Source organism: Phyllostomus discolor, chromosome 2 (genome assembly GCF_004126475.2).
Source record: "Phyllostomus discolor isolate MPI-MPIP mPhyDis1 chromosome 2, mPhyDis1.pri.v3, whole genome shotgun sequence".
NCBI classification, from domain to species: Eukaryota; Metazoa; Chordata; class Mammalia; order Chiroptera; family Phyllostomidae; genus Phyllostomus; species Phyllostomus discolor.
In genome coordinates, this window is record NC_040904.2 from 208,095,139 (window position 1) to 208,119,654 (window position 24,516).

Consider the following 24,516-nt stretch of genomic DNA (forward strand, 5'->3'; position numbering starts at 1 on the left):
CTAAATCTTATTTACAAGGTACTTACATTTCCAGTTCTAGTAGAAGAAATAAGCCTGAGAATCACTGTATACCATTCTCCAAATCCACTGGTCCATTACAGTGCAAAGGACAAAACCCTGAGGACCAAGACCAGAGATGCCCCGATTCCCTGCCACACACGCCACCCCTATGAAAGCCACAGCTATCTTGAAGCAGCCTCCACACATACAAAGATGACAAGGCCCCAAGAAGAGAATTGTTTTTAAAAATAAAAAAGCAAAGGAGAGATTCCCACATGTAAAAAATCTAGGATTAGGACTAGGATAAAGGTTTCCTTAGGCCTGATACTTGTGCCTCTTTTCCGCACTTGGGGCCAACATTTAACATCACAAATAATAAGCTTATACAAGTCATTACCGCAAGAGTAAGTGTGAGCTAAAGTAAAGAAAAGGATAAATGTTAAAGTGAATTTTATAAACTCACTGAATAACAGGATCGTTGCGAGCACTGGACAGACTCAAGGATACTTTGAAGTGTGTCCCTGACTTTGAAGACTGACACCGGAGAGGACAGTTTGCTCCCTGGAGCCCAGGAGAGAGAGAAGAGCAACTGAACAGCCTGGCTCTGACCCAGCAGAACCACCTGCGCCCCCTGGTAGCTTCCTGTACCCAGTGGTTTTCAGGGAGTTCTCTGGGTGGAGGCACGGTTTCGGGAAGTGCTAGCTAAGTGCGGAGACCACATCCACCTTCGCGGGTCAATCCCCAGCTGCCGGCACAGGGCCTGGTAGGCACTCCATAAACGTTGGTTAAATACAGGAATTTCTCCTAGCTGTCTCAGTTTCTCCATGGCTTCCTCAACGTTTCACGCAACCCCAGAACTCCAGCTTCCTTTTCCCTGTACCGTTCAATGGAAATTCTTCTTACTGAAGATACCAAAGACCTCTGGAGGGTCCAATTCAACGGACATTTTATACCTTCTTTGACTTATTACCTGTGACATTTGGCATTCTCATCTTCAGGAAATTCTCATTCTTGGCTTCAAATGATACCGGTCTTTCTCACTTCCCCATCCCACTTTTCTCAGACCTCTATTTAACTGCATACCACAGATTCTTAACCTCAGAGGCAGAGCCCCTCACACAGGCACCCCAGTGGAAATTTGTTTTCTGGCATATGCTTCTGTGCAGAGAGGATCCATACGACTGACCAGAGTCCCCAGGAGGTACAAAGCTCAGAAAAGTTCAACACTGCCGAGCTCCAGGTGATGCCACCCATCCGCCGCTTCAGTCGCCACCCATTTACCTCTATGGCCCCCCACGTGTCGATGTCCGGTCCACACATCCCTTCCGAACTCCACCTGCCAACTAATGGCCAACTCCATGTACATATCCTACCAATTTCTCTAACTTAAAAGTCCAAAACTAAATTCTCAAAATTGAATCATCAATTCATTGAACAAATGTTTGAGTGCCTTCTATATGCTGGGCACTGTTCTGGGCGCTGGGGGAAACCAGCACCGGACAAAGGAGATAAAAATCCCTCTCTGAGTGAAGCTTGGATTCTAGCACCCATCCTACCATATTTGTTTTCTTGGCAAATGGTTCAGTTTCATGACCAGTAAAACAGCTACCATTTCTTGGGAATTTATTTACTTTGTGGTGGCTTATCGTCAGGCAATTCCTTATGTTACTAGCTCACTTAGTCCTCAGGGTGGCGAGATACTCTAATCTCCTTCTTAGAGATGAAATACTGTCCTTCCCTCGGCCTCCAGCTCACCCCTCTTCCCATCCCAGCTTCTCCCTACTGCCAGAGCGATCTTTCTAAATGCAAAGTTCATCACCTCATCACGCCACTCCCCTGGTTAAAATCCTCAGCTACTCCCCACAGCCTGAAAGCGGGGAATCCTAACTCTTAAGCAGGCACCTAACACAGAATCTGGCTTCGGCACTCTGGTCCGAGTCACAGCCCACCCCTCGCTCTCCTCTGCCCCCACCACACGGAATGACAGGTAGTCATTCCGCCGCAGTTCTGTTCTTTCTGTTTTTACTTTCTGTTCTCACTCCTCTGAACGTGGGCTTCTAGCTGGCTAGTCCATCCTTCAAGGCTTACTTCAGGGACACCCTGCTTCAGAAAGTCTTTCTCACCCCTACTTCTCCCTTTCTGGGCTTGCCACCCCGTATGCTTGTGCCTCAGCACCGAACCCACAGTTCGTGACCGCCGGAGTTCCTGTTTCGGTGTCACCATGACTAGACTGTGAGCAATCTGAGGAGAGGAATTGTGTTTCACACCCCCAGTTCTTAACGCAATTCCTGAATGCAGAGTAGATGAATAACTAACTGTTTGCTGAAATCACACAACAATGCCTTGATTTCTATCACTAGCCATTTATTTATCCATATGTGGGTACCTAAGGATAAAGAGTATCTATGAGTTTATCAAAATATTATGAAGGCATTCTCCCCACCCCACCCCGCCCAAGAGTACTTGGAAATAGTTTCAAGTTTATAAATTTACTTCAATATCTTTTAGAAATCTGAAGCTTAGAAAAGATGTACAAAAAAGAGTGAGAGAAATACCTATTTTCAACTTTATTATAATTGTTCAGATTGTAGACAAAATAACTCACTGATTTAAAAACTCACAACTTTAGGTGCTCTTGCTCTTTACAGTTTTACACAGATGTGGCTCGACCTCCCTCCCTCCCCGCCCATACACCAGCAATCCCATACACGCAGACCCAAGGGCCACTGACCAGAAGGCAGGTTTCGCTCATACTTTCCCAGGCTGCCCCTAACACCCAAGTGAAAGGCAACATTAAAGGGATGGCACTTCCTGCCACAATAAAAACCTGTTAATATAAAAGCTCTTCACAGCATGCGCCCACACAATAATCCTAAGTATCAATAACAATTTACACCTGATAGATATTAAATGCCTTCTCAAAAGCATGTCTACAACAATACCACTTTAATATCCTTTGCCCCAACATTCCCTTTAATATAAATGCAGTCAAATTATAGCTAAATCTATTATTTCCTAGTTTCTTTCCTCTAGTTTAAGCAGGGTTCACTTATATAGAACCCATTCTGGAAAATAAGGTGAGAGCAGAATTTGAAATCAACTGCTTTCAACCATATATATTTATAAAACCAACTAACCCTCGTATTTATTTCTTGTCCTTCAAAATCAAACCGTTAGAAAAAGACCACAAATAAGACCACAGGTGAGACCACAGAAATTAAAAAAAAAAACATCACTTCATATATTAGTTTGGGGTAATACACTCTCACATCTTTAAAATATCCCAAACTCTAGACAACTAGTCATACATATAATTGAAAGTATGTATACAGTCTCTGTGTTCTGCAAGAGATTAAGGAAAAGGTTCTTAGACAAATATTAAAAAGGGATGATATGTGCACAGATGTATCAATAACAAGATTATAAAAAAGTAATACCTGACTAACCTGTGAAAATTGAAGTGAGCTGTTCCCCCACTGCTAAACTATGCTGTGTCTCTCTTACTGGAGATCCTGCTGTCTTCTTCGCCACGGAACCCTGCGCCTGGCACACAGTTAGGTACTCAGCGCCTCCGGGCTCAGTCGCTACAGGGCATCCTGCAGACCAGAGCACCAGCCAGGCAAGCGTGTCTTCTAGACAGGTGCTGTTCTCTCGGTCTTCCGGGTGCCTGGTATCCTTAAACTGTACTTGGCTACCCTAAACCTTAGGACCCTTAGCTATGCCCCAGTAATGTAGACTCTGCTTCTTCTTCCTCCAAATGCCCCATTTTTACTTCAAAATGAAAATCAGTGCCAGTGTGTTCAACGAGTGGCATGTTAAGTAAAACTGCTTCACGAAAACCGTGGTAACAGGCGAACCCCTGACTTGCAAGAAGTTACATTTTTTCCCGTTTTTTTTTTATTTGGCAAATTATACACACTATAAAATTTACTATCCCAGCAGTTCTTAAGTATACAGTTCAGTGACTATTATATATAAGGTCTGTCCAGAAAGTATCCAGCCGCATAAGATCGAAAACTAGAGACATTTATTGAAGAAGAAATAAGAAACATTGTACATAGGACCTCAGTCCCCTACAAAGTAGGTACCTTGGGACCTTACACAGTTCTCCCAATCACCATCAGCTGCCCCATCGTATTTTCCTGAATCTCATCAATGGTCTGAAATCTCTTCCCTTTCTAAGGTGATTTTGGTTTTGGGAAGTCACAAGTTGCAGGGCATTAAATCTGGCCTGTGGAGGGGCTAAGCCACCTGGGTGATTCTATGTTTCATCAAAAAACTCTGCATGAGATGTGACGCATGAGCAGGAACACTGTGATGATGATGCTGCCACTCATAGCTGCCCACAGTTGTGGCCTTCTGAATCATCTGAATAGTTACCACAGAGGAATGTTCAAGCTTAATGCAAAATTTGATGCAGGTTTGCTGCTCTACTCAGTCATTTTGAATGCGGTGACCACACAGTACACATGCTCACTCCACAGTGTCTACCGCCCCCACTGACTAGTACAGTAAAGTTGTCACTGTTCACACATGCACATGCCAGTCCACTCTCCTTGGCTGCCAAGTGGCATCAATGTCATGCAAATCATTCTCATCATACTAACAATGGCTGGACTTTTTCCAGACCGACCTCACCATCAACACCATCCATCTCCAAAACTCTTCATTTTTTAAAGCCAAAACTCTACACCCATCGAACAGTAACTCTCCATTCTCCTTGTCCCCAGAGTTCTTGAAAAGCACTATTCTTTCTGTCTCCACGATTGTGACTATTTTAGGAAGCTCATCTAAATGGAATCACGCTGTGTTTGTCTTTTTGTGGCTGGCTTATGACAGCATAACATCCTCAACGTTTTTCCATGCTGCAGCTTATTTCAGAATCTCCTTCCTTTTTTAAGGCTGAGTAATATTCTCTTATATGTATATGCCATATTTTCATTACCCATTCACCCACTGACGGCCTTCTGGCTATTGTGAACAATGCTGCTATGAACATGGGTGTGCAAATGCCTCTTCAAGACCCTACTTTCAATTCTCTGGGGCATATACCTGGAAGGAGATCTGCTGGGTCATTCAGTAATTCTACTTTTAAGTTGCTGAGGACCTCCCATACCGTTTTCCATAGCAGCTGCACCATTTCAGTCCCATCAACACTGCATAAAGGTTCCAGTTTCTCCGTTTCCTTGCCAACACTTGTTTTCTGTTTTTGCAACAGTGGCCACCCTAACAATGTATATTTCAACCATCCAGTCAGAGGCAATAAATGTTTAACAGAAAAGAATAGTTTCAGAAACGGTTTCTCAAATAGCTTTCTTTCTGGGCAGAGATACTATACTATACTCATTATCCTTTAGTCATATCTAGCAAGCTCCTAGCTTCTTATTCTGCCTGTATTTTAAAATGACTTGGCCCAGGTTTGCTCCTGCAAGAATTCTAACGAATAAAATAACCAATTTCAATTGCACACTCTTAAGACAGACATGATTTTATTAACAATAAGAGCAATGAATGGTTAAATACCTAAAATACTTTATTGGCTTATGTTGAGGAGACTCACTCTGCCTCATGGTTTCAACAGCAGCAATTCTACAAGCAGAATGACTCTTAAAGAACACAGGAGTCAGGGGCATAGACCCCAACCGCCACCCCCCGACCCCAAATGTCAGTGTAATTTTTGACTCTACAGTGGGGCCTTCGCATCTGAGGATTCAACCAACTGTGGACAGAAAACAGTATTTTCGATCTGTGAGCAGGACCCCGAAATTCGGTTGCAAAAATACTGCTTTCCACCAGGGGTTGGTGAATGCATACTCAGATGAGAAACCCACAGGTACAAAGGGGCTGACTGTATTTACTGAAGAAACCATATGTAAGCGGACTGGCACAGTTCAAACCCAGGTTGCTCATGAGTCAATCGTACTTACCTTTAGAAACAGACACAAAACCTTTCATTGAAAAATTACTTTTCCACTAATATTATAATAATTGTGTACAGTATCAGGTGGGTACTGGAAATATTGGGGGAAACACTTCGTAAAGTATGTGACTATCTAACCCCTAAGCTGTACACCTAAAACTAATACAAAACAAAATAAAAAACTTTTCTAGTCTTTAAAAAATGCTATTCAGTCATGTCTTCAATAATTTTCAGTTGTATAATGCACTGGTATCGAAGCACAACTGTTATGCAGTGAGGAACTTTGACTTCAGTATAAGAATATAACAAGAGCTAAAAAGAAAATTTTGTAACCCGTTAAGAGTCTGCGTAGCAAACAGACATCTATCACCCATTTGTAAAGGTACTAAAAGGAAACCATTACCTTAACAGAATTAGTAAATAAGATTATAAAACAGTTTCGAATCCTTCCACATAAGATTGTTTTTTTCAATCCCAGTAATTTCCCTAATGTGGTGGAATGAAAGGCATACACTTAAATTTTAACATCCCATTACCCTCCTTCCTGAGCTTCCTTAACCTCAGAGAGAATAAACCTACCGAACGCAGTGGAGCCCAGAGAAGTGCTGTCTCAAACGCTGGGCACTGCACGTACCAGTACTGTGTCTTAGTGACCAGGAAGATTTCTGGTGGCAAATTCATTTTACCAAAAATGAATAAAATTTTACTGCAAAAGACTTTATTAAACATGCCATAATTTCTAAACAGGAACTCTTTAATACACCCCACAACTTTTATTTGGGTGTGGGGGGGGTGTACAATTTTATACCTTCAAAAATTTATTTACATATTAAAATTATCTTTTTCATATATTTCCAATTACTTCCATCTTCTATGGAAATACATTTACATTTTCAGTTCTTTTCCTCAGATAATTTTGCTTATATTAGTTATTACAAGTCTTTACTTTGCTAAATGGGTCTCAGGAAGTTACTGTTCACAGATGTTTTTCTTCAAAAACAAATCAATATTTACTTGTGAAAAGCTTTGCTTCTAATCTGGCCTCATGACATTACTAGCTTTAAGCTCTCCTGTAGCCTGATCTATTGTTTTATGCCAGCAGAGAAATAGTCCATACATAAATAAGACCCACAAACATATCAAAACTTCATTATGGTAAATAATATACTCTTAATTTGAATAACTCAAAAAATGGAAGCCATTCTGTGGTGAACAGAACACATGCAGTGCAGACCAACGGGTGAGAACGTAGTTAAAGGGACAGTGGCTTCACCACTGGGCGCCTGACTTGAGTGAGGGCTATGTACACGTTTACTCCGCAGAGCTCCCCCAACAGGTCCAACCGAAAATAGCTCCGTTTATCCTTTCGGCCCGAAATACCTAATAAAAACGTACTGGTTAGTCACTATCTTCGACCCTGTCCAAGCTATGTATTTCTGTCCAACCTAAAATTTAAGAGCTAATTATTAGAAAAGTGGCCAAAGGAAAAAAAAAATAACTGCCATGAAAACACAAATAAACTAAAACAAACTGAGAAACCAAGTCATAACTATAATTCAGAATTGGCCGTGTTAACCATTTTCACCTTCCTGTTCTAGATTTCCAGCACAATTAATATTCCGAAGAATCCGTGACAAACGAAAGGTCATCTGGCCCAGCCCCTGCATTTCGGATACAAGCAAAGTGAGGCGAAGGAAAACAGAGCTGTTGGAGCGTGAACACAGGGGTGGTTAACATCACAGCTACAGTCAGAATCCAGAATGCATGTCTGGGGTACGCTTGATAACGGCCTAAAATTTTCTAATTCTAGCTTTCAACAGGTTAATTAATAACTAAGATGCCACTAATCACATCACAAAACAGTCTAAAATGTTAAGCGTGGAGAGTGTCCTCTACTGCATATTACCCTTCTTAAAAATATAGCAACGACATTTGGAAACTTCCATCTAGGCTTCTCACCTCCTCAAAACAATGCCTGAAGTTTACTGTCATAGGGGGGTTATGTTATTTATAAAGCCAAGCCCATTCTGTTTAAATCACTCAAGTGCATGCATACACCCATGAACAAACACACAAAAATCTCCCTCAAGTTGCAGAACTTCTAGAGTTGAAAGCAACCACCTCTGCTCAGCCTTTGACACTATGCAAAACTCAAGCTTCCTGTTATAGCCAACAAATTAGCAAAAAACTTTGGGAAATCCACACCCTGAGTAGTAAGAGGTCCAAAGACACAAAGCTTATAAACATTTCATTCCACTATAAAACCTTCACATCAATCAAAAAGTACCTGGAAAACAAGTTAGAACCCTTAGCTTACCTGGACAACAGGATATTGATAATCCATACAATATACACCATACATAGCAATGGGGGTAAAAATCTTCAGGTAAAGACAGTACAAAAAAGGCCCTAAGCTTTCGCCTCGTCTGAACTGACTGTCCTGTCCAAGGGAACTAGGTAGCACCGAGAAATCCTTGGCTGACTTCCAGTCTGCGCGGATAGGTATGCTGGCTCCGATGCCGAAGCCGGGGCTTGGTTCAGCCCACGCTTCCACTCCAGTAAGATTCAACACTACACAGGAGAAATGTTCAGAGAATGCAAAAAGCTGCAACTGAGTCACTGCAGACTGAAAACTGCACTAGAGGTTTGCTGGCACTGTTGGTTTCACTGACAACTCCACCAGAAACTCAGGAGGCACAGGATGACAGCCAAGAAAGGGAACAGGGGCTCCTTAAAGTGGTACACAGAAACGGTAGGAAGCACAAGGTGTCCGGGGTCCAAAATGATATATATGTTCCAGGCTTTAGGTGCGTCAGAGGGAACACTCCCAATCCAGGACATGGAAAGGCGGATGGAGCTGGTATTATTTCTCTATTCCTTCTTGGGCAGTACCTCGCGCATGCTCAGACACACACACACACACACACCCATACCATACCACACCCCCCTTCTCAATGTCTCCGGCAGGGACAGGTGTTAGGATTAACAGTATAAAACCCTTGTGTCGTGGAAAGGAATGGAAGAAAAAAGAAGTCACACTGCTACATGCAGTAAAGGGATCCCTTTCATGACACTGTATGTTTGTGTATCATTTAACACCTCCTTCATTCGGCTTCCACAGAGGCCAGGACAGCTGGCAGGATCAGCACTAGAAAAGAGGAAGGTGGCCCCAACTCGGAGGCAACATGAGTCCACTGGAGACCTTCAGATATGCAAGACACTCTCTCAGCTGTTCCAGTCAAACATGTACGGATTAACTCTGGCTGCCTGCAAAAAAGGTGGGGGTGGAAAGGTCTTTTCAGAAAAGCCAGTTGCTTTTCCCGTTTTAGGAAGCTGCTGCACCCAACCTACCATTATATACAAACACACATGTGCGCACATATTTCTGTAACAGTTATTAAAAGCACTAACAAACGTGGACAGGTGTTAAGTCAGTTTGACAAAGCTCAGCAGGTTAAATTAAAGAGTGGGCTTTTAGAGCCTAAATGGCCAGTCTAAAAACCAGAGCACTGCTAAGTAATTTTTAGAAAACAAGACATAGTGTGAGCAGAAAGTGAAAACAAATCTTAGGAAGAGACACACCATTTAGAACTGTTGCTCCTAAGAAATCCCCTACTTGAGCGATCATTCAACAGTTCAAAATGATAAGTAATTCCAAATTAGTTTCAGGAGTTACACGCTCCCTACTCTTGGAGCGCTAGTAACTTTGTAACATGTTTCGGTGAGACTAAACCATGGGGAGTAACCTAACTGTGGGGCATTTGTGAGAGCTTCCGTGTCAGCGTGTCCCCCGCCAGCACAATTCTTCTCCTTTTACCATCACTGCAATTTATTTCAGGGTTGTTCAGAAAACTGGTTTTTAAGAGTCAAAATGCTTTAGTACACCTAAGGTAGTCCTCTTGGTTCAACATTTACCTAAACTGGTTCTAGGACATTAGGAGGACCAATATGACACATTAAATTATACACAAGTCTACGTGTATTACACACGAGGGGCAATTATAAATCAATGCACTTTCTCCCTTCCCTTCCCTCTAAAAACAAATACATAAAATCTTTAAAAAAGCCCTGGCTGGCGTAGCTCAGTGGATTGAGCATGGGCTGGGAACCAAAGTGTCCCAGGTTCAATTCCCAGCCAGGGTACATTCCTGGATTGCAGTTGCAGGCCATAACCCCCAGCAACCGCACATTGATGTTTCTCTCTCTCTCTCTCTCTCTCTCTCTGTCTCTCTCTCTCTCTCCCCGCCTTCCCTCCCTAAAAATAAATAAATAAAATCTTTAAAAAAATCTTAAAAAAAACATTTACTAAACATCTACTACACAAAAAGTATTGTGCGAATAATAATAAGCGCTGGAGAAAGGAACGGGCACAGCCCTGTTGCCAAGGACATCACATGGGAGACATAAATGAGCGCGCAGGTAAAACCACAGGCAAAATGATGCCACAGCACAAAATTAAACACAGTAAGCAACTCCTCATACAGGAAGTAACATTTTTCAAAAGCTGCTCTTCATGAACACTTCCATGACATCACCTTCTCATCACTAAAACCATGAGACTCTGCCTTGGATGAGTCACAGCGCCGCCCCACAGAAGAAAACGCTTCATTGTTTGGTGCTCGTCAGGTGTCAGCACTTGCCACAAGTTCTGGAATGAATGAACGGTGAGTACCGTGTGCCACTGTAATTTAAACCCGCAAGTGGTCCCCAAATGAGTTTTTGAGGGCCTAGTCAATTTCTGGAGCTTTAAATTCTCCTTGAGGATAGATCTATACATATAAGGTGAAGAGATGTGACTGATGCCTTATTAAGTGGAAGAAGTTATACTGTTGAATGATGTGAAGTGTAATCACATATTTGTAATGCACATATATACCTATGTCAATCAATAAATTATGCGTGTCATTTATAATCTTCATATGTCTTCTGTGTCATATATGGGGTGGGCAAAAGTAGGTTTATAGTTGTTCGTATGGAAAATAATATAATAATAAATAACAATACAAGGACAAATGGTTTCGAGTACTCACAGGTGTAAACCTACTTTTGCTCACCATGTTTATGTATGCACACAGAACTTACTGGTTGACATACTAGTCATATGCAGCACATATGTATTCTATATAGCACACATTATATTTACACAAACACACTTATAGTATAGGCATAAGACAAAACCAACACCTCCAGGGAGTGAAATGGTGGGGAGGTAGCTGGTTTTCATTGATTACTTTAGAGATAAACTCAGGTGTTCTGATATATTTAAATTAGCATTATCACTCCTATAATTTATAAGTTTAAGGGAATCCAAACAAACTTTGAGTATAAGTACTGCAAAAATTAGTAATACTCTCCCAGTCTCTAACTTACATTATCACCTTTGCTTTATTAGCATGATGGCATAGCCATAAACTCTCATTTAAGGAGGATCTGGACAATAAACAATTTTAGTCATGTCCTACCTACATTCTGCCCAGGTCTGGCTCAAATAATTAGCCCTTCAGAAAAGTGGCAAAATAATCCAATATTTGAGTTATAACGTCTTGTCTTTTTACCTACCTCTTTCTGTGATGTTTTCAACTCATATATTATTACTGATCCCCTCCCTCAGAGCAGAATGGATAGTTCCTTTAAATTTTAAATACAATCATATTCACTCAAAAATTCCAGAAATAGAATAGAATGGACCGATTCTCCACAACAGGCCGAGTTACTTGCTGATAATGCCAATTTATACCATCTGAAAAAGTACACATTCTGCAATATTATAAATGCCTTATGTATTAAAGTTTTTGTGTGCTGGTCGATTAGAAACGTGAACACAGAAGATGTCCTTTCATAGGTATTGCTGTGTATCTTAGCAGAAACCTGCAGATCGTAAGTTTCAACACTTGGCACACCTAGGACACGTCTTTGAGACAGAATGTAACGATACCACAGAGAAGCAGACCTCTGACGCTTCAGAGTGAGGCATCTGGGAATGGTCTGGAGATTTATCCAACGTAAGTGTTGCTAAGGACACAGCAGATAACTTACTGCATCGGTCCGGTGCCAGAGGACATGACTGGTGGCCAAATCTGCACCATCTACAACCCTAGGGAACTCACGACTTACCAAGTACTGGATAAATAGAAAATATGTAAGATTCTCCTCTTTTCTACTCTCTCATTCTTGTTTTCTTATCTCCCGTTCCTTCCCTTTGGCCTACGACACAATCCTGCTAAGGGTTCAAAGGTACCAGTTAGGGTTCAGGGTAGAATGCCTTAGCAAAGGTTGCAAAGACCACTGGTCTAAGGTATAAAATTGGCTTTAGTTGCAATAATCTTAGAAGGTTCCAAAGAGTCCTGTGTACTAGGATAATAAAAAAGATGGGTGAGTTTGGAGGGGATAGGGGAAATAAAGATATACATACAGGCTGAATACGCAGTCAGAAATACGCAGGACTTACTTAGGGTCAGTTTGACCCATCTACAGGGCTGTGGATGAAGAGTGGAAAATGGCAAAAAAAGCAGGTTGGAACAACTGTGCTGGGCTTAGGACATCAATCATGCTATGCACTTCAGACCTGATCTTCAAAGAGTGTTTGAGAGAAGAGTGATACAAAATCAAATTTGTGGAAACGGTTCTGGTGGTTGCAGAAAGAATGCTGGTGGAAAGGGGAACAGCCTGCAAGCAGGGAACTGGTTTGAAGTCACAGCAGGACACCCAGTAGGAAATGGCTAACAAGTACTCAGAGATGTAGGTGGCAGGCCCAGAAGAGAGAAGCCAGGGTTAGAAAGGAAGATTCAACAGGAGTAAGGAAGGAACGGCCAAGGCCATAATGTGGTTGAGATTTTCTCCCGCATTACCACTGCACAACATTTACTGAACATCAACTAGGTATTACAAAAAAGATAAATAGAGAAGAAAGCATAAGAAAAAAAGAAAGGAGGAAAGAGAGGGAGGATGGAAGGGAGGAAAGAAGGAAAAGCAAGGAAGGGAGGGGAAGGGAGGAAGAGAGAAAGGAAGGAAAAGAAAAGAAAAGAGAAGAGAAGAAAAGAAAAGAGAAGAGAAGAAAAACCGTAGATACCAGGCGAAGGACTAAAAATAGAACCTTAAGGAATACTTACCTCTAGAAGGCAGAAATAGCAACAGTGGATAAAAAGATTAAGCAGGATCGCACACTATTCACAAAAGCCAGGACACAGAGGACACCTGCTACTTTTCCTCAATCCTGCGTCCTTTACACTAGGAAAGGTATTTCATAAATTGGTAACAGAGATGAGTATACAACAATGTCGAGCAGAAATACAGAAAGGTTTAAAAGGCATGAGAATTTAGAAAAGATGACTGAATTTGGCAAATGGGAAAGCAAGGTAAGTTTTGGGAGACAGGTCTTTTAGTACTATCAGTGAAAGTATGGCAGCAAAATTGATAAATTCATGATCAGAATGAAAATAGACATAATGCTTCTTTGTCTTCCAAGTGGCAATAAAGTACAAAAATAATTATAGATACCCCACCGGTGCCCCTATTAAGGTGGATTTTTCTCTTTAATTTTGCCTCTTTGACTTTGATAATATTGTTTCTTAGCCATTTGAATGTCCAAATCTTAAAGTGGACCCTTTTGAGGCCCACCTTAAATGGCACTATGCTCCATGAAGCTCTTCTTGATTGCATCAAAAATATTCACGAGAGTCCTGCTGGTTCGAAGGTACTGTGAAAATGGAATTTTCTACCCCAGTAAAGATGCTGTAAATTATACCTACCGGAGAACAGCAAATCACAGCTAACTACATAAACACCCCTCCGTACGACACACGGCACAAAGGGAAGCACGCATAAGCAATGCTCTGGCTGAAATGCATCATTCTAATTAAAGCGAGAGACACAGCATGCAAACTGTGAGGCCAGAAATTAGTACTTTTGTTATTAACAAAGCATCTCTCATTACTCATTCATTCTAAATAAGTATGCCTAAGAAGTAAAATGGCCCTGGCTGGGCAGTTTAGTTGGTATGAGCATCATCCCAGTACGTCAAGGCTGTTGATTTGATCCCCAGGCACATCCAAGAGGCAACTAATAAATGCATAAATAAGTGAAACAACAAATCCGTATCTCTCCCTTGCCTTTCCTCTCCCCCCTTCCGCTCTCTCTCTCTAAAGAAAAAAAAAATCAATCAATAAAAATTTTTTAAAAAGTAAAATGTATCCATAAATAATAGAGCAAGAGACATTCACTTTAAATTCAGAAAGACTATAAAGGATGAGGGTAAAGAGGTAACTTTTAAGCAGAAAATAATTGTAACTATTTTAATACTGTTAGGAAAATATGTCTACAAATGATTCCACATACATTATCTTATACAATAGAGCCTTTTTACCCACCAGAAACTTTTATCCCAACTCACTCAAAATATCTGTGAGGTAGATCACAAAAGTGGTCGCAAGAGTTCACAGACCCTCCAGTAAGAGGTGGAATCTTCCCTCCACCCTTTGGCTCTGCTCTTGGTCTTGTGACTTACATTGGCCTTTGACTATTCGCGAATGTGATGCAAGCAGAGACTCGACGGATACTTGTCACTGGGGCTGGCCCTCCATGCTGCTCTCTGGACCTGAGACTACTGCGTGAAGAATCATTAAGGATGGATGAGAGACCAAGTGGAATGGAGATAAACTATTTAAGTTGAGCCCCCAAGACCAATTAGTTTGCCAACTGCCAGACACAAAAGTGAGGTCATCCAACACCACCCAGGCCCAGTGGACCCAAACTAGAAGGACCTTCCTCATTCCGGACCCACAGAATTGTGGGCAGGTAAATGATTAACATTGTTTTAAGTCATCAAGTTTCAGAGAGGTTCATTACGCAGCAAAACCTGACTAACACAAACTCATTGGCTAATATTAAGAGGTACGTATACCTCACTGTGACTCCAATACCATACAGTCTTAATAACTGTTATCTTGAAATAAAGCTGTTTAGGTCTCCAATTTTGTTTTCCTTTTTAAAAGTTGTTTTGGCTAATCTAGGTCCTTGGCATTTCTATATGAATTTTAGAATCAGCTTGTTAATTTCTATAAAAATCTTACTTGGATTTTGATTACACTGAATCTAAAGGTTAGTTTGGAAAGAATTAAAATCCTAAGAATATTGAGTCTCTCAGCTGATTAACACAGTGTATCTCTCCACTTTGTTCCATTATTCAAAAATAGGTTTTTAAAGATTATAACTATCTTTTCCCCAGGCATTACAGAAGTCAAATACTGCACCCAAAGTTTGTGACTCGTGCTACCACGTTCTGAAGTCTACTAGACCCTATAATGCTCACAGGTCTGTAAGACAGTGTGGTGTTGGTGTCAAGATACAAAAATAGACCAGCAGAACAGACTAAAAAGTGCGCAAATAGAGCCACAGGTGCAAAGGCGACTCAGTGGAAAAAGAATAGTCTTTTCAACAAATGGTGTGAGAACAACTGGATATCCACATGCAATAAAAATAAACCTCAATCCATATCTTATACACATACAACATTTAACTCAAAACTGACCGTAGACCAAATAAGGTAAAACATGAAACTATAACACTTCTAGAAGTACACATTTGTGACCTTGAATTAGGCAAAGATTTCTAAGCTATGACACCAAAAGCACAATGGTAAAAAACAAAGTAATAAAGTGAACTTCATTAAAAGCTTCTACTGTACAAAAGACACTAAGAGAATAAAAAGAAAAGCCACAATTGAGAAAATATTTGCAAAGCACATATCCGATAAAGGACTTGTACCCAGAATACAAAGGAACTCACCAACTCAACCATTTCAAAAACTCACTTGTCCAAAATAATTGGGCAAAAGATTTGGATATTAGACCAAAGAAGGCACAGGGATGGTAAATAAACACTTCAAAAGGTGCTCAATGTCATTATTCATTTGGAAATTAAAACCACAATGATATCACTACATACCTGTTAGAATGACTAAAATTTAAAAACTGACAACGCCAACTGCTGACAAAGCTATGGAGGAACACAGTCTTAGATGCTGCTCGTGGGAATATAGAATGGTACAGTTAATGTGGAAGCAACTTAGCAATTTCTTGAACAGTTACATATACACCTACCATCTGATCCATCCATTTCACTTCTAAGTATTTACACAAGAGAAATAAAAACACATATCCACATAAAGACCTGCACATGAATACTCCTATCAGCTTTATTTGTCATAGTCTCAAAATGAAAACAACAAAAACGTCCATCAACAGATGAATGATATTAATAAGTTATGGTATATTCACAATTGAGTATTCCTTAGCAATAAAATGAACAAACCACTGGTATATGCAATAACACAGATGAATCTAAAGTAATTATGCTGGGTAAAAGATGCCAGGGGGAAAAAGAAAGAGTATTTATTGTACGATTCCATTTTTTCGAAATATTGGAAAACGCAGACTACTCTACAGTGACGGAAAGCGATGAGTGGTTGCACGCAGACGTGCGGGGTAAGAGGAGAGGTGGAAGGATTACATGAGAGCACAAGGAAACTCTTGGAGATGACTAACATGACCTCTGTCTGGGAAAAGTCCAGCCATTGTTAATGTAACAAGAACAGTTTGCACGACATCAGTGTAACCTGGTGGCCAAGGGGAGTGGACTGGAAAACGCATGTGTGAACAATGACGACTTCACTGCACTGGTCAGCGGGGGCAGTAGGTGCAGTTGAATGAGCACATGTACAGTGTGGCCATCGCATCCAAAATGACTAAGTGAGTAGAACCATGAATCTGTGGCAATTTTTGTGTTAACACTGAACTTTCCTCCGTGGAAACTATTCAGATGATTCAGAGGCCACAACCGGTGCCTGGCAGCTTCAACACCACAATACACCTGCTCATCCATCATGTCTCGTGCAGAATTTTTTGGTAAAATATCAGATCACCCAGATGACTTAGCACCTGCTCTACAGCCCAACATGGTGGCCAGCACCTTCTGGCTTTTCCCAAAATTAAAATCATCTTTGAAAGGGAAGGGAGTTCATACCATTGATGAGATTCAGGGAAATACGATGGGGCAGCTGATGGAGAATGGGAGAACTGTGTGAGGTCCCAAGGTGTCTACTTTGAAAGGAACTAAGGCATCATTGTCCTATGTACAATGTTTCTTGTATCTCCTTCAATAAATGTCTCTATTTTTCATGTTACATGGCTGGATACCTTCTAGATGGACCTTGTACATTTATTATCTTGGTTGTATTGATGATTTTATGGATGAATACATGTTAAAACTTAACCAAGTTATAAACTTTACATATCTGCTATTTACTATATACCAATTGTACTTCAATAGCACTGCTAAAAACTGAAAACAAATGAATTCCAGCCCCACTGACTGCAATGAGTTTGTGGAGGACTAGTTACCTTCTTTGGGGAGGTGAGTGGTCTGATAAAAGTAGATGGGGGAAGTCACCAGCATGCCCTAAAACATTATAGAGAAAAATCTCATAAAAGGGAGGATTATGGGTATGGTAGCAAGTTAGATAGGAAATATGAGCCAAAATAAAAAAGGCAGATTTTCTGAAAAGTACTTCTGGTTAGTCTAGGTTAGATCTTGGCTGCATGCCCCCCGCCCCCAAGCATTTGCACACAGCCTTTTCAACTTGTCACACAGTGATTTCTGCCTCTCCCACTCCGGGAGGGCAGGGACCAGACAGTCTCTCTTCCTCAAAGCATCTGTAACAGCTGGCAGGACGCCTGACTCGTGAACATAAGCAATACTGTGTGGTTACGGGGTCAGGGTTCTGAAGCCAGACTACCTGGATTCAAATCACAGGCCCGTTACTTAGCTGTGTAACTTTGGGAAGGTTCTTTAGCATCTCTCCGTCTCAGCTGCTTCATCTGGAAAAAGAAGATGGTGATACCTACCTCACAGGGCTGATGTGATGACTGAATCAGCCAAGACATGAACAGGCCTGCCCTACAGTGCACGGGAGATCACAGCTGCTGTTGTCATCGCTGCCGTCCCCACTGTAGCCAATAATTTAAGGAAAGAAGGGTATTCAAAGGAAACTCAGGGTTATCTGATTAGTGAGGCCAGATCTAATTCTGAGGAATAAGCAGACTCAAAAGGAAGTAGATAGTATAAAGAGCTCTGTGGCTGTGTTAGAAGGAGGAAAGGCCGGAGTGGGCGGGGGGAAGGGAAGAGGAAACTCCTACACTTACCCAGTGTCAGGGCAATACACTTCACTGCCGAGCGGTCAACTCAAGTGAGAAGAGCGTGCCTGACCGAGAAGGGAGCATTAGTATGTAAAGGAGCAGAGAAAGTACGAGTGATTTTTATCCCAAAGCAAATCTCCACAAGTGCAAAGCAGGTAACATGTACAAGGATAAGCCATCCCCTTGTGTTCAAACGTAAAAGCTAACTAACAGGCGAGGCCAAGGGGTCTTGAACGTGTAACTGCCTCTCTTCGTGGATTGTGTTCGCCACGCTGCGCCTTACAGATCAGCTGTCAGGCAGCATGTGACTCTCATCTCTGCTGGGGACAGGGACAGGGCCGCCTGACAGCAGCAGTGCAGCAGTGCAGCAGTGTGGGAATCCTTGGGTTGGCGCCAGCCCCGTGCTCAGTCCAGACCTATAATCTCTTCTGACTTTGATTTAATGCAGCAATTACCGGTAATGTGGTTTGAAGACGATAAATGCCCAATGTAGCCGGCTGTTGCTTACTCTACTCACGATGCAAGAACATTTTTTAATTAAAATTCTCTGTATGATAAAGGAGCTGCTTCACTGACTATTTCTGTGCAGCCCTGATATGGAGCTTCCCTCAAAGAGGATTAGAAATCAAAGCTGCCTCTCCTTACTTCTGGCAAAGCGTGCACAGGCACAATCACTCCATCACCTGGAGTGAGTTCCTTAACCCCAAACACTTCCCATCTGTCTAACTAGATCCTGGTAGCAATGTCTTTCCAGTTCTCACCACTACAGCAATGTCAGCATCACAGCAGTGCCAACAATGAAGGCATCTCTCATTTTTTGCAAAGAAGTTCCTTTACTTTCCATTTAAATAAATATGCAAAGTGAACTTCCACCAACATTCATGCATAAAAAGACTCCACCCATTTCATTTGGAAAAAATAAAGGATAGCTGAATATAAAACATCTATAGTTCTAAACCAGTTTGATTTTAATTCATAATACAATGGTTTACTATACCTTTTATATTTAGGAATCCGTGAGTAACTGTCATAAGTGAAGTAAGCATAGAAAAATAATATAGGAGTCTATTAGGGTTGTTTTCCCAAGACATAAAACCACCACATTCTAGCAGTTTAAAGAATCTCCATTACTCATTCTAATTGCTAGTTAAAAACAACAACAGCCATGACCAGCGAAAGAAGTCATTACACGGGGCCTCGAGAGGGGTCATTTGGTGTAGTTTTACTGGTTCCTGAATCAATCAGCAAAAACTTTGGACTCAATTACAAAACTTCACACACCTAAAAGTAGAAATAAGGAAAAAAATATAAACACACACACACGGTTAGTTACAACCCATTATTCCGATTGCTGGGAAAGGACAGTCACTAACATTATCCTTTTAAAATAAGAAAGAAAATGGTACAAGGTTCACACCAGTTGCAGTCCACAAAGTGGAAGCAGAGAGATCCCAGACCAAACGTGCACTCTTTTCTGAATGTGCACAGCGCAATCTCAGCGTGAGGGTCAGAGCTAGGAACTGATACTCTGGTTCCACTACTACAAGAGAGTGGTGTTTCAATGATAATCAATTCAACTACTTTTGATTTTTTATTTATTTTCTACTAAAAGCCTCTACACTCAACAAAATCCCTCTTCGAGAAAGGCACCGTACGCCTTCTCAGGAAATCCAAGGGGAAGACCAGATTCCCTCTCAGGAAGACTTGCCAAGACCTTCTTTAACCTTGGGTGTGGGAACACGAACTGATGTGTTCCTTGCAGTGCCAGTGCTGCTCTGGAGAAGTGCATGTTAGCTCTTATGGTTCTCTGTGAGAAAAGTGATTTTCTTTTACAGAGAGAAAGGTATCTTTGGAAAAGCAATTGTATGAACATACACCACACACACACACACACACACACACACACCCCGGTCCTTGGGAAGTTGGTCTGGCATAATTAACAAGATTAAAGACAGATTTAGGATAAATAAGATGAAAGTTAGTTCTGATCCTTATAGGATTAAACCAAAAATCCTAATATGAATCCAATGATTTTTAAGATCAACACCATATAACAGGATTAAACCAACAGCTGATTTTGTTTTGATCCTGGAAACAATCACAGCTGGCGAATCCAGGCCCAGAGCACCACCTCAGCAGTTCGACTGTGTGGGGGGTGGGGGGGCGGGGGCTCAGGGCTAAAAATAGAGGCTCTTACTCCAACTCAGCTTGCTGACTACCCTGTTTCCACCAGACCCAAATCCAAAAAGGTTAGAAAACTCTTTCTTCCTTCCTCCTCCCCAACTCTGTGCGCGCGCACATGCGTGTGTGTGTGTGTGTTGGAAGAGGAACTCATCTGGTGATACAACATGACCTAAACACCAACACCGGTGTGACTATTCAAGAACACTCAGCTGCCAATACGTGAGGGAGTATGACTACAAGGTGTTATCTTAATGCAAAGTAATGTACTTCATTTCCTTTCTAAAATTCTAAAGACTCCACATCACAATAGATTATCTGGCCTCAAGGTTTCAGATAAAGAACTGTGGAATTTTATTAACTTTCCCAAAGTGCAGTGCAGTTCTTCCGCTTAGAGAAGGTAAGTAGCCAGGACACGGATGACGGCGAGTCAGGGAATCAAGCTAAAACTGCTGGCACGGCGAGCAGCGACACGCCGAACAACAGTGGCCGAGCTGCAGCCGGGTGTGTGAGACGGGCACACGCCGAGGGCACCTCAGAGGAGACAGAGGCCCGCTGGAACTATGCATATGTTGCAGATTGCCTGTTACAGTTTAATAGTGGCCAGGAAAGCAATGTATTTTGAGGGAAATTTCCCAAAAGTCTGGTTGAGGGATATTTTAAAACTTGCCATCAATCAAAGGCCAACAAAAACTTCTGGGCAGTATGCCAAAAAAGATGCCATGAAGGTTCTCTTCAAATAGCACAATTAGATAAATATCCATTTCCTGAAACCCTTTAGAGATCTGTGATTCTCAGAATTCTAATTCCTAAAAACAAAATTCTACACAGAAAGCAATTTGGAAGATAGCACGCATACCATTTATTTCTCTTGGAACATTCGTATTAATAAATTAACGTTCAAACTCACATTTATAAGGGCAAATTAATTTTTAAACACCATTTATTTCTCTTGGAACATTTACATTTATGCATTAATTTATACAGGTTTCTCTCTGCCAGAAATACTATCAATCAACACACACGCACAAAAAACCCCTAGTGACTTCTGCTTCCAGGAAGAAGGAGCGCACATACTCAGCCCTGTTCCTCCCACTAAGGGCAATTTAAAACCCTGGACATTTTATATATTAAACAAACATAAGAAGACTCTTAAAGGTGGAGAGAAGAAAGCAAACAGGATCGGGACCTCAGGACATGGTGGTGAGTTCCCTAGATTTTCTTTCTGACTTACATGGAGCCTAGACTTGGAGCTCAAGAAAGAACCTGCGAACGCCAAAGGTCGCAGACAAACGCCTGCTCTCGGCAACCGCAGGGGTAGTCCGCCAGGACGGGTTGTTTTAGACTACTCTTATCCAGCCAAACCCAACCTCACTCCCACCCGTGTCAGCAAGGGCCGAGTGCGGAGCCAGACGTCCACCTTTACTGGGCTATGACCAGCCACACCAACAGCGCTGCCCAAGTAATATTAGGCAGGAAGAAGAGAGCCAATATGTTCATCCCAACAAAACTATAAACTTTTAGATAAAACACAGAAGGAAATCTTTAGGACTCACACACGCCCTAACCGAGGACCAGGCCGGGCTAGGAATCGAACAGGTGACCTTTTGCTTTGCAGGATGATGCCCAACCCCACTGAACCACACTGGTCAGGGCAGCAGCTTTATATTTTGACATCACCACAAATGATTATACCTAATGCTTGTAATTATTATACCATGGGTTTCTTCTTATAAAGTTACCAAAACATTTCATGGACTTTACAATGTACTTTCTAAAAAAAATTTTTTTTAAATCCTCACCTGAGGACTTCTTTTTTCATTGCTTTTAGAGAGAGAGGAAGGGAGAGAAACATCGATGTGAGAAAGAAGCATCGATTGGCTGCCCCTTGCACACGCCCAGATCAGGGACTGGTGGCCAGCCTGGGGACCATTAAGTGTCCAGATCAGGGAGTTACGCCTGCTTGCGTCCAGAGCAGAACCCATAACCTAGGTATGTGTGCTGACTGGGAATCAAACCTGCAACCGTTCAGTTACAGGAGGAAGCTCTAACCAACTGAACCACACCAACCAGGGCTACAATGTACTATTTGTGTTCACTAAACACACAGCTGCCCATATCACAGGACAAAATCAATATGCAGACTCCTCCTCATAAGAGCCTTTTATTTATTACTCATGTTTCTTAAATACATTAACTAAAGGTTGTTGCTTTGGTAAGGGCTATTAGAACTTAAGAGATGTTTCCTCTTATTAACGTTTGATTAGTTTTTAAAATTAGCATTCTTTGAAATTATTTTATAATGAAAAAAATGGCTCACACCATACATTTGGGTCATCAATTTCAGAGTTAAATTTTTCTTCTTTATTAGCTCCAGAGTAAGTTCCCATCATTCACTTTAGCCAAAAACAAAAAATGAATATCAAGCAAAGAACACAATTACTTTTAGATAATTATTTTACCAATGGAATACTCAACATTGTCTATCACATCACTTTTTAAAAACTAGTTTTTATATTACCTACATAAACTATTAAAACTGATCGGAAGGAAAGGCAGAAAGAAGGGAGGGAGGGGAGGGAGGGAGGGAGCGAGGGAGGGAGGGAAGGAGAGGAGGGAGGTGCTCACTCCCATCTTCACTGAAAACATACAAAGTGGCTTGTGACAAGGGAATGGACTGAATCAGGATCAAAGCCCATGACCTAGCACCCATGACAGTGCTTGGCCCAGTGTATTTGCTAAATAAAAGAAAAATAAAGAAATAAATGGTATCCAAAACCTATTTACTAGAGAGGCCTTGAATCCTAGTGCTCAGGCACCTCATCCAAGAATCTCGTCCCTGAAACACTGCCTGGGCTGCTGGCCTCAGCATCAGCATTCACCTGCTGGACCAGTATCCTTGGATTCTGGACTCAGACCCACGGATCTTCAGCGTCGCCTGACCTTGCGGTTCTGCCTCGGCACCACTGAGTGAGCCCACTCGGACCCCAGTGTTCCTATACATGCACGCCCTCTGCCCTCGTGCCAGACACATCGCCTAGAACCAGCCTGCCATTCCGCACACGTCACCTAGCTACAATAGGACATGCACGGGAACAGCCAATCTCACATTTGCCTCTGTGATCTTGATTCCTCACCTGTAGCTCTGCCCTCCCTGTGGTTTTAGTGTGGAAGTTATGTGACTTGGAACAATTCTATGTTCGCTGCTTTTCAGTACCCTACAATTTTAGTTGCCTAACAGTATCTTTTTATGATGTATCCTTTTATACAACAGGGTAAATGGCCTGTTCAGAGTCACAGTGGATGACAACACCTGGACTGCAGCTGAGTTTCCAGCATCTTCTGTCTGGCCCATTAAATAGAATACCTTTTATCTTAGATGCATCAATTATGTTCAATTTTTAACATAGAATAATGTTATTAATTCTAAGCAGAAGAAAACTCATTTGCTTCATCTCATAAGGATACTTGAAACATATTTACTAATAAAGACAACCAACATTCTGCTTTTACTTTTATTAGCATTAATTTTACACTGAATTTACTCCCGGGCCATATGTTTTTGTTTCTTCATTTTCTCCTGGGATATCTCTTCCGCTTCCGGCTTAGCAACAATCTGGTCCTTCTCAGTGAGGGTCACCTCAGTGTGGCAGGGAGAGCTCGCACGCGGGCTGACAGCCCCATGAGCTCTGTAAGTTCAGTGTTGCATCTTGGGAGCCTTGTTCACCTGTACATGCTCAGTGACCGGGGAATCTACATCTGAACCCTTAAGTTCAGCAGCACTCTCTGCAGTTGTAAGCATGTGCGGCGAAAACTCAGCACTGTTTTTCGGGCTGTCAACCTTGTGTCCAGCCCCACTGTTTGGCCTCACCACGCCCACCAACCACCCCCACCACTGAATCCACGGAATGGCCCACGGTGCTTCCGTCAAGTGACATCCTTCAGATACTTGGTGGCTTTTCGCATATGCATACCCTCGATGGCCTGGGCAGTTTTATGAGTGTTTTTAGAGTGAACACAAAAAGTTGAACCCCTTGATTTGCATGATTTTGTGGGGTTTTCTGGGTCAAGTGGATAGTGGACCATTTCCAGAGGTGAGTCACCTCTGGCCACTTACAGGAAGAGAAGGCACGTTCAATTTTTTTTTTTTAAGTACTAAGAGACATGAAAAGAAATCAAGTTTTTTAAAATTCAAATACTATTACTGTCTGGTACAAGAGTGCA

At 41.7% G+C, this 24,516-nt stretch overlaps 1 protein-coding gene across 27 annotated transcripts in view; it reads right to left on the bottom strand.

Moving 5' to 3' along the window:
- RBFOX2 (RNA binding fox-1 homolog 2) overlaps positions 1 to 24,516 on the bottom strand; it is a 258,234-nt gene that overhangs the window by 85,591 nt on the left and 148,127 nt on the right. The window contains exon 1 of one of the 27 annotated variants that reach the window (XM_036019561.1): positions 8,238 to 8,786. The exons of the other annotated variants lie outside the window; for them this stretch is intronic. Within the exon in view, the coding sequence (XP_035875454.1) occupies positions 8,238 to 8,282 (45 nt within the window). The 5' untranslated portion in view covers positions 8,283 to 8,786. Of the gene's footprint in view, positions 1 to 8,237; positions 8,787 to 24,516 lie in introns of those variants that run through there. 27 annotated transcript variants of the gene reach the window in all.